This window comes from Vigna angularis, chromosome 3 (assembly GCF_016808095.1).
Source record: "Vigna angularis cultivar LongXiaoDou No.4 chromosome 3, ASM1680809v1, whole genome shotgun sequence".
Classification (NCBI taxonomy): domain Eukaryota; kingdom Viridiplantae; phylum Streptophyta; class Magnoliopsida; order Fabales; family Fabaceae; genus Vigna; species Vigna angularis.
Genome location: NC_068972.1, coordinates 19,287,461 through 19,299,055, shown reverse-complemented (window position 1 = coordinate 19,299,055; position 11,595 = coordinate 19,287,461). Strand labels below are relative to the sequence as shown.

Sequence of the window (11,595 nt, the reverse complement as noted above, 5' to 3'; positions counted from 1 at the left end):
CACAATAGCTGAATATGCAGAGAAATTTACATCAGTTTTGCGGGATGGAAACCGATTGTCAGCAGCTTCAGACAAAGGAAAGTTTTTGTTTAATTTAATCGGAGAAAAGTGTTGGATCTCTAACATCTTCACTGGTAAAATCCAGTATTTTTCTCAGAAAGGTAAAACAATTTGTAATCATATCACTGTTGTCCAAACAATTAGAGTCCCCACACATAGCTATGTGACCTTTGCCCATTGCCATGAGACCAAGAATTTCTAGAATATGTTTGTTTCACCAAAAAGAAACCATATTTCAAATTAGAAAGTATCTTAGATGTTGGTGAGAAAAAGTTTCAATTAAAAGTTAACCAAACTTATATCTATTCTTAACAATTGATCATAAAATTTTAATTTATATTTACCTAAAAATAATATAATTGACAGAGATAAACAATTATATTTGATAATGATCGAAATTGAAATTATCAATTAATATTAGTTAAGAAATAATTAATATAAATTGAAAGAAACCTCAAACTATATTAATTGAAAATAATTAACATTGACTAAGAAAACTCTAATTAACTTAAGATAAAAATAATTCTAATCTATATAAGAAAAGATAAATGATTAGCAATGTCAATCTAAAACAATTAATGATTTTTGTAAACAATCATGTCAACTTCAATTAAAAATATATTATCAAGTCTAATGTTAACAAAAAAGTTAACATCAAATCATCACTAAATAAATGACGTTACGATAAAAACGAACAATCAAGATAATAAAATATAGGTATAATACATATTTTGGTCCCAATTTTGGTTGGGAATATTCGAAATGGTCATAATTTTGTTTTACTGTTTAATGTTGTCCTAAAGATAGTAATTTGTGTTCAATTTAATTATTTTTACAAATTTTAAATCGTTAACGATCAAATGTTCAGCAGTCTAATCAGTGAATGATGTGAATACTTTAACTGCTGACTTGTCTTGACTAAAACATGATGCAACCAACGAGGGGTTGCCGCATGACAACCCTTTTATTGGGGAAAGGGGAAAACCTAGTGGCTTCTTCCTTCTGCGCCGCTCACTTGCGTTCATGGTTGCTTGTGAATGAAGAAGTGGCGCTGCTCAAGGGTTGACGGTAATGGCGCAATGAAGATGATGACAGGTTTGTTTCATGGTTGCTTGTGAATGAAGAAGTGGCGCTGCTCAAGGGTTGACGGTAATGGCGCAATGAAGATGATGACAGGTTTGTTTCATGGTTTAGACGAGTTAGAGTTCTGTTGATTTTGGAATTTGCGGGTGAAAGATGTTGGCATCGCGGTGGTTTTTTCGATTACGGAGGCTTCCGTGGCTAGGCATTGAAGAAGACGAAGATGGTCTTCTGTGATGGCGGTTGAAGCTTCGTGCATCAATGGAGTTTGCGATTTCTGGGTTCTTCTGCAGGTTTCTGATGCGGCTGATGATGGTGATGCGTTGAGGATTGCGCGTGACGCTCGTGCGGTTGAACAGTGGTTCGATTTAGGGTTCGAACAACAACTGATGGGCCGCCATGGTGATGGTTTGAGAAGGAAAGGCAGTGGCGTTGATGGAGATCCACGATGGAGAAAGGGAAAAATGGTCCTTGTGGTGTTTTTGGGTGTTTGTTGGACGAAGAAGACGGCGATGGTGGTGGTCCACGTCATTCAATGATTGTATTACTGGATATTAAACAAAAATAAAATTGAGACCATTTCAAATATTCTGAACCAAAATTGAGACCAAATAGGTATTATATCTAAAATATAAAAGTATATAAAACTTTTACTTCTTATTTTTGAAATAAAAATTTTAAAATAATTTAAATAATCATATTACTTTTAAAAAGACTTAATATCTATTTTCATTAATTTTATTTTAAATGGTCCAAAATATTATATCATTAACTATTTAAAGTACTTAAAAAAATATTAAATTAAACAAAATTTAGAACCACTTTAAACACAAAAAAAAAAGACGAAGACCATAATGAACAAAACACAAAAAAAGTCGAAGACCATAATGAAGAAAACGGATTAAAATAGAGACAAAAGCAGAAAAACAATAAACTAAACTGCGTCACATTATCAGGTCCTGGAACACCCTTAACTGATTCGACTACTAGAGGAGAAGCTACTGGTCACCTATGAATGCAGGGTCAAAGTCAACGGCAGGGCTCGCCGGCAGTGACGTGGCAGCTTCCCGGTTTTCGTCCGGTTGCGTTGACATGTGCGTATTGCTCACGTTGCGTAGACCAGACGGGACGACCTGGTCAGTCTCGCGCACACCAAAACTACCAAGAATAACCATTTTCTTGCATTCCACTTCTCGCCATGGTGAATCCCAATTGTAGGGTTCCTCTTCTCCTTTTCATCTCTTCCATATTCTTCTCTTGTTTTCCAGGTAAAATTTTTCTCCCGAATTAACTGCTTTTCTTTTTCCTCATTAATTCATAATCTGTCAACTTGTTCTTTGACCAAACATTTTCGTTCATAAAGCGTGTGATTATTCGGTTCTTTCCTGGATTGGTATATGTGGGTTTTTTAAATACAACGTGAAATTAAGTAAATTGTGTATTGGTATGAATGTATGTTGTTTTGTTTTTCACAGGGTCAACGTTATGTGCTGTTGTGTCGCTAAAATCAATTGAGGTTTTTAAAACGCACGAGTGGCTGAAAGCCACTACAACTGTGTATTTCCTGTGCAAAGGGGAAAGCAAGACTGTGCTTCTAGATGTCAGGAAATCACATACCTTGTATGCTTTCAATGGTGAAGAATCTTGGCAGGTTATTTATACAGTTTTCGCTCTCCTTTTAGGATTTCACTGGGTTACTTTTATGTCTTAATTCTTGTTTCTGTTATTTTTTATGTAGCCTTAATTAAGTTTTATTCAACTCGTAAGCTGAGTCCCTGATAGAATTTTCGATTTCTTTAGAAATCGAAATATCTTTTATCTTGGTAAAAGTGTTCTGTTCCTGCTTATTTTTGTCGTGACATTTCAGACTTATCTATCAACTCTTTCTTACCTTCTTCAATTACCTTTTAACTCATCAACCAACTTGCTTTTGGAGATGATTGGAGAGGGAAGGTGCAAGTTAATGAACAAGTTGGAGAAGATAAGATGGAATTAAGGACCACGCCATCTTATAGACGGCAAAAATCAAATGATTGTGTACTTAGATGAAAAAAATAAAAAGTGTTTTGAATGTTCAATAGAACAAAAATTAAATTCTTAATAGAGATTGAAATGAAAGTAGTCAAATTCACAAGGTATAACGTGAATTCAAAAACACACTTATATGAAATTGGGATTGTGTCATGAGGGAAGTTTTTACCACTTGCTTATTTCTCCAAATAAGACCACATAATTGACACTATCCCTAACCCAAAACCTTATGGCAAAAATCTTTATATAGTGTTCAACTTTTTTTGTTCTATTCAATGTAGACTTAGACTCACTTGGATTTTCCAACATTCTTCTTCTCAAGTGTGAGTCCTTCACATTGATACTTTCCTCTCAAGCTAACCACAAGTACCCCTCACTTGTGATGTTGTTCATCATAATGGGATAAACTTGCTTCACCTTTCGTTGAAGACTTTCGATTGAGAGAGTCGTTTGAACTGGTAACCAAGATTAATCATCGACTCCAATACTACTGATGGGCCTTTCGAGAGAGTATTACTAAGAAGATACAACACCAATGACACATGAACCCAATTCACATTTAAGGGATTTATTACCTCTAATCCAAAACTTTAAGGCAATGGATTTATAAGTCTTCATTTATATGGTATTTAATTTTTTTTATCTTTACGCAATGTGAATCTTACACTCACACTTTTAGATTTTCCAACAATAATAAGTTTTATTAGATACTTTTTGTTTAGTTCTTGTTCAAGGGGACTCTGTTTTCATCAAAGTTCTTGTACAATTTGTGGATTAAATTTTGAACTTTTTGGAACTGCTTTGGTTAGGAACCTAAAGCTCAGTCATTAAATTCCAAGTACCTTCACATTTGAGCTGCATGTGTTACTGTTTTGGCTAATGCTTGGATTTTGCTTTGTACTCTCAGCCTTTAAGCAACTTTACAAGTAAAGAATGCAAGCGGTGTGGATTCTATGAGGAGGACAGCATTACTTTAGATGACGTACTTGACGAATGGGAGTTTTGTCCATCTGACTTTACTGCACCTGATGGTGAATATATTCGGTTCAAGGAAAATCAATTCGTTGCTACTTTTCTGTGTTCAGAGTGCTTATCACTCGCTGCTGGTGAGTACTTGCAATTCTTTTTAGAGACTCTTTATTACCACAACCAAATACAATCATGCCATTTGACAACATATGTCAACCTTATTTGAAGAAAAGTGGTGACCTAGGAGACGCAAGTGCAAAAGTTGTATAATTTTCGAAAGCAATTCATTTCAATTCATATGAATGATTCTTTTGATTTGTAGTTCTTTCTAGTATTTATTGCTTACATTTAAAAGAACCATTTATGTCAATAGCCTTTTAATTCTGATTGTTAGCAGACATAATAATACTAATAAACTAAATTGTTATGTTTATCTTCCCTGTTGTGTTTACTCTGCAAACGGCCCTCTTGCATAGTCCCAGAAAGTGTTGTCAGCAAATTTGTTTTTTGGGCCACCAACTCATGGATTTTCTTCTCTATTTTTATTCAGCGTCATATGTAGATAGAACAATAAAAGATATACATCCATCTGTCTGGTGTATAGATGAATTGAAGTGTCATCTTGGTACCCAAGCATGAGTTGAAGAATTAATTACACTAAATGCATTCCCTCCCCCCCTCTTGTTCGTAAAAAAAATACTTTTTTCATCATAACTCTTATTTTTAAGATTGAATCTTTGTGGAAGGATTTTTTTCGTAAGTTAGTTTGTTAATCTTGGAGAAAAATATCCACAACCTCCCCGCCCCGTCTCCCAGACTTTTTTTATGTACAGCATTTAAATTTTATTTACTTGGTGTGCTTACATTGTTTGTGATTTACTTGCTTTCCTTCAGTGTATTTTATATATTAACAAAATAAGTTGTTTCATGTTCTGTAGTTGATGAGCATGATGATGGAAAAGGAATGCATATAGTTGTTGTGGTTTTGCTGAGTGCTTTGGTCTCAATTATACTGATTCTTGGAGTGGTGGGTGCATACAAGTTTTGGGAAAAGAAGATTAGGGAACAGGACCAGGCTCGGCTTTTGAAGTTATTTGAAGATGATGATGAAATTGGGGACGAGCTGGGCCTTGGTACAGTAATATGAAATAACGATAGCAAACAAACTTCGTCGTGCACCATTATACGTCAACGCAATTTTCTTTACGAAACGACGAAAAATTATTTTCTTCTGGTTTGATAGGAAACTATCACGATGTATAGGAGATAGATATTCATCATGGTGGAAAGAAAGGTTTCAATGTTCGGATCCACTTGTACATATGACAGAAGGCTAAGTTGCATATCATATTTTAGGTTTCCTCAGCTATCTAATAGCAACTGGGGAAAAATAAACTAAATGTCGTATTTTAGATTAGCTCGGCCATGTGTTATAAATAAGGAAAACAAATAAATAGGTCATGAATGACCTAGGATTCTTGTGCATTTCGCATAGTTTGTGTAGATTCTAGTAGTTGCTATCACTCAAAGGAAGTCAATAACACCCACCATCACGGTGTATTCAATCTCAAGTTTTCTTTTCTTTTTTTTTTCTTATAAAAGGATTACTTGGATTTTAATAGATTATGAAAGAACATAGTGATTTTCTTAAAAGAATTTTATGATTAGATTTTGTAGTTTTGTTTTTAAAGAATTTATGAAATTTGAAATTGTACCTTATGATTGTACGAGTGTGGAGAAGGCCGTACAATCAAAATCATTGAAATGATCGACATTGAAAGGGTCGACCGGTATGAATGATCGATACTATTAAGTATCATCCAATCAAGATTATTGGTAAATACTGTTTATTAATCAATGGATCGTTATTAGAAGTTCGTTAATCATAAGCTCATCTCGAAACCTATCAATACAAGTAAAAAATAATAAGATAGGTGATTGCATTTATTATGAATTTAAAAGTTTACTCTAATCCTCCTATTGAATTAATTACTAACTTGAATTTTACAGGTATATTCGGACGGTTTGGAGCTTAGATAAAGAAAGATTAATTATGCTCAAACTATCCCCTCTTTTGGTACCCACACCACACCATATTGTCCTATCCACCCCATTCCCATCCATACCACAACCTTCTACCCATACAAGACCATCACCTACTTCTATACCTTCCACATCCACAATATTGTCTCCTATTATTGCTCCTATATCAAATTCTCCTAATTCACTCACTGAAGTTGACATTTTTCTCTATAATTAACCGATGATGGAATCTTATGATAAAAAATAATAGTTCATATTATCTGAAAAATTAAATTAAATTATATTATATTACTTATTTAACCTCTTGGGTTACTTTACCTGATTTTTCTACTAGGTTTGAAAGTTTTACTCTTTAATATATCTATTTTTATCTATAAAAATTTATATTTTAATAAGTTTATATAGACTGTCTACACAACCAAATTAATATATATATATATATATATATATATATTATATAAAAATTTAAAATGGTATTTAAATTCTAAAAGTATAAGAGAAAATATGCTTATACGTTAAGGCATCAATAGGCAATGGGTTCACACCTTAATTAGTCTGCGACCTAATGAAGAGGATGAGTGGTCCTACAGTGAAATAAAGGAGAAAGCTTAAAAGTTGTGTGCATTTATGGTTTGGAATGGATGCAGTTAGGTGTATTTTATCTCCTTTGCAAAATCAAGTAAAGTAATGCAACAGCTTTGTACATTTCTTCGAGTGCAGAACAAGCGAAATACGAACCCTTATCATAATTATGCTTCTGTTGCATAGCATGAAACAATTAATTTAATTATTCTAAAACCATTTTCACGAACTTCATATCATAATTACCATTGGTCCCTACTTGCGTTTTACTTCATTAGTTATCCCCATTCTTCTAATCATTTTGTTAATCTCTCATATCTGTTAATTTTACCAATAATTACTCTTAACAATAAAATATTGTTAACTTCTTTTTAGTAAGTTTTGTTCTTTCAATCATATTGTTTTTCTCTATATAATATTCAAACCTAAAACTTCTTTCTTAAAAGATTAGATCAAGTAACACTCACTCTACATAGTTTTGTTTGCTATTAAATATTTCTTTGTTTCTACAATAAATATTCTTAAAACTTTTTAAGAGGATGACAAAAGAAAGTTTATATGTGATTGCGTAAATTCATCTGGAATCATATTTCTGACAACATTTTAAGCAAAGCAATGTGCATATATTGCTCAGTTATATACAAAATAATCATTTACAAAATCAAACTAAAAGAACATTTATCAAATACTTAAAGGAAAATTATGTTTTTCTAAATTTGTTTGGTTAACCTTTTTATATTTTTAAGATGTTTTTTTATAAAAAAATTCTCTGTAAAAAAAAGACAGTTTTAAAAGAATTAAAATAAAAGTAAAATGACAGTCTAGTAGGGTCCGAAAATAAGCTCTCTCATTTTCTTTGATATATAAATTTTTTTATTACTGACCTATTTGAAATTATGAGTGAGGAGGAAAGAATATGGAAATAATATAGCTGGCAGGTGAAGAAACAGTAAACAAACGGATGAAATTAACTCTACTATTTATTCTTTTCTTTATTTTTTCAATTTTTTCCATGCACCTTTTTTCTATTTTATTTATCAACTTATTTTCATCTAATCTACTTCTTTCATTTTTATCAAACAAATCATGTATGAAAATAAAAATTATATCAACGATAAATTTACCAAAAATAGTTATTCCCACTCTCTTTATAACTTTAGTTTTTTAACTAAAAGTTATTCTTTCTTATATATTACTTTTTAAATGTCAACATAATGGAATATTTTAATTGTATTCTTATGTATATTTTTATAGTAGATTAAAAATTATTTAAACAAGGGAAAATTGAAAAAAAAAATGAATAACTTGTTTAAAATACATTAAAATAGAATAATTAAATACCTTTTTTAATTTTAGTAAAACAAAAGTTTTAAACAACTAGAAAATAGAATATTTAAAAATATTAGTTATCTTTTATAACAAGCTATTATCTCATAGTTATAACATGTTTGAGTTTGAGGTGTTTGGTGTCAGAGTCCATTTAAAACACACCCAAACTCTCTGAACGGACGACAGATGTCAAGCAAAGGAGGTCTGAGATTCAGAAAGTGGAAAACAGGTATGTGTTGCAGATTGGACGAATGTTTTGAAGGTAGAGTAAAACTGAAATTTTTCTAAGTTCGTGCCACTTCTCTGCATGCACCGGCCATCTTCAACCTTTTGAAACCTCCTCCTTCTCTCTAAAAAAAAACCTTTCCTTCTCTCTACGTAATCTCACCCTTTCTCTTCTCTGATCTCCGTTTAGACACCGTAGAAGCACTTCCGGTGTCAAGAGCTTCCGTTTAAACCGATTGGTTTATGATTCTGAGCTGGTGAGTCCCTTTTTCTCTAGTACGTTCGGTTACGTCTTGCATGCAACTCTTTGGTTCTGGTCGTTTGAGTGGGTGGTAGTAGTCTGAGTGTTTCTGGTTTTCTCTGTAGTTCAGTATTCCTAACAACGTGATCGTCGAACGTTAGCTCTGTGGTAGAGGGAAGCTTTATTCTGATTCGTTTGAGCGTTCATCTACTGTCGAGGTAAGGGAAGCTTATTAATTTAATTTGTATGTTACTTGTATTGCATGAACGTTCGTTGAATTGACTGAATTAATATGATATATGATGGTTGCTATGTTTGGATTGTATGAAGTATGGAAATTGACTATGATATGAATGTATGAAATTTTGAAGATATATGTTGAGAAATGAGTTGAATATAAATAATTCTAGTATGAAATTTCCCCTATGAAAATGTACGTTCGTCACTGTGCATGAGGACGAGCGTCTTCGTTTCATTTGGGAACTTGGTTGGAATTGGATTCTTTCATTTGGGAAGAATCCTAGTTGAGGATGAGCGTCTTCGTTTCGAAATACTGTGCATGACCGTTCGGCCAAGCATAGTTGGTTTTTGGTGTTCGGTTATAAACTTAAGTGTGTATATATATATATGTATTTGTATATTTCCGTTTGTTTTTAAACACTACTCCTATAGTATCTTATTATATTTATCAAGCTTTCTAATATAAGTTTAGTAGTGCTCGGTCTTACACCAAGCACTCATTCTTACACCAAGCACTCATTCTTACACCAAGCGCTCATTCTCTTTCCTATAATCTATCTTGATGAAAATAGCGTTCGTCCAACTTCAATAGAGTTCTCTCTCTACCGTGTTCGGTCATTTACTGGCATTTGGTTTTCTTGATGTTAAACTCAAATAAGTTAAGTATTTATAAACGTTCGGTTTCTTCATGTGAATTCTTCTAAGTATTATTCTTTGAATGTCTTGAAGTGTTTGTATCCATTGGTTCCGGCCTAAAGTCTTAGTACTTGGCATGGTCTTTTCGGTGTTCGGTTGGAGCTCTCAAGAGTCAGTTCATTTAATTGGCTTACTTTGTAAGTAACGTTCGTTCTAGTCGTTCTTTTGATATATAGTTATACTCGGTTTCTTTCTCAACCCGACAATAACCCTCTCAGTCTTAATCTGTTCTGGAACTGGAGACCTTTCGGTCTCACTCCAAGTGTTTGGTCTCGTTAAAGGTTAAAGTTTAACGTTCGATATTTGGTACCCTTAGTGATCTTTGAACGAATGGTTTAATTGAGATGATTATTAATGAAAGATGAAGTGCATATGATATGGATGAAATGTGTTGGATTATGGACGAGCGTTCTGGGGAGGAATGACTCATGATTGTATATTGAAATTGGTAAAGTATGAATGTGGACATGCTAAGCTAGCGGTTCATTCTGATGTTCCGTGATTACTCGTCCTCACGTAGAGGAGGGTAAGTCATGTGTGGGAACGGCAGAGGTCCTAGTCCTTATGGTTAATTTGGACAGATAGAACTAACCTCGGGTGGTAGCTGTTGAGGGTATCCCAGTTACTACATCACCCGGGTGCACGAACGTCGTAGCTACACAGATTTCATACAGTCAGTCTAGTATTAGGCTTTGCATGAAACGTGTGATGAATTATCTTGTTTGATTGATTGTGTGAAATGTATGTTTATACATAAATTAAATTATATAAGCTTACCCTGTGTTTCCTGTCTTGTCTGTTTTGTACGTTCGGTTGTCCTTCTGTTGCAATGATCATCCATGTGGATGTGAGCAAAAGGAGACGAGTTGCTGGAAGAGGCGCTAGAAGAAGAAAACTTAGTAGAGGTAGAAGTTAAGACCGAACAGTAGAACCGTTCGGTCAGTAGTTTAGTTTGATAGGAAGGTGGTCGTTCGATCACCTTCTCCTTTTGTTTTGTATGACCGTCCGGTGTTGGCTTTTGTAAACCGTTCGGTCAGACTTGCTTATCTTGTACAGTTTAAGTTTGTAGCTCTGTAAGGTCGTTCGACCACAAGCGTACGTTCTCTTTTAATGTAAGACTGGACTGTAATATTATTTGTGATTATTCTATTATATAGTTTTAGACTGTATTTTTGAGATGTTACATTTGGGTATTTATTAACACAGATATTTCCGAAATTCTCAAAGTCAATTGATAAAGTTAAGTACATAAGCTCACAAACTCAAGAGCCATAAAGAACATGTAGGTAAAACGATATTTTGGATGAATGAGTTTGATTCCTTAATAAGGTTTAAGGTCATATTTTCAAAACCATCATTTTAGAGATCAATGCTCCTAGGTTGTGTCATCTTGGCCCTTCAATTTCACAAAAAAATGTTATCAATGGTCTGATTCTCGATAAGCATTAATGATGAGTGTTTTTGCTTTTGAAATATCTTACTTGGTAGTTAACACCTCATAATTTTGCTGGCCTTGAGATATGATATTTGGTTGTTGTTGCTCTATGGGATTAGAAGTATTTTTAAATGTTTTAGCCACAAAATATTTAAGTGTAAGGACTTGGTTTTATGCGTTGTGTTAAGATAGATAATTGATGTAAATATATTTGTCGATGGCATGGGTAAAGAGAGTAGATGCTACTTAGAATTACATTGAGGCCATATGCGAATTACACACAATAGACACTATGTATAAATCAAGCGGACTAGACAAGTTATAGTAGGCAAGACACATTTGGAAAGAGAATGGACAATCATGACATGGAACTTGATTATCTTAGTACAATTTCGTTATTTTAAATAGTTTAAGCTATAAAGAGAAAGAACTTTGGTCATCTAGTTTCTTTTCATGAACCTTATTCCCTTGCCACTACTCGTTTCTTTCTTCTCTCTCTTACCCTTTTTTGGCTCAAGTATAATGTTTCTCAAGTCTCGAGATCGTTTGGCAAAGAAGAGTTTTGACATTAAAAACAAATTTTTGAACTGATCAAAATAAGTTCATCCTAAAAGTCTTTGTGTGTCTCAATTTAATACTAAAATGGTGATGGATGAATTTCATT

General features: G+C 33.3%; 1 protein-coding gene across 1 annotated transcript; it reads left to right on the top strand.

The window, feature by feature from the left end:
* The first annotated feature begins 2,063 nt into the window (after positions 1 to 2,063).
* Positions 2,064 to 5,711, top strand: LOC108326291 (uncharacterized). Its single transcript, XM_017559700.2, has 4 exons — positions 2,064 to 2,408; positions 2,616 to 2,791; positions 4,079 to 4,277; positions 5,079 to 5,711. Exons 1-4 carry the CDS (start codon positions 2,339 to 2,341, stop codon positions 5,285 to 5,287), a joined length of 654 nt encoding a protein of 217 aa, XP_017415189.1. The 5' UTR covers positions 2,064 to 2,338; the 3' UTR covers positions 5,288 to 5,711.
* The last annotated feature ends 5,884 nt before the right edge of the window (positions 5,712 to 11,595 follow it).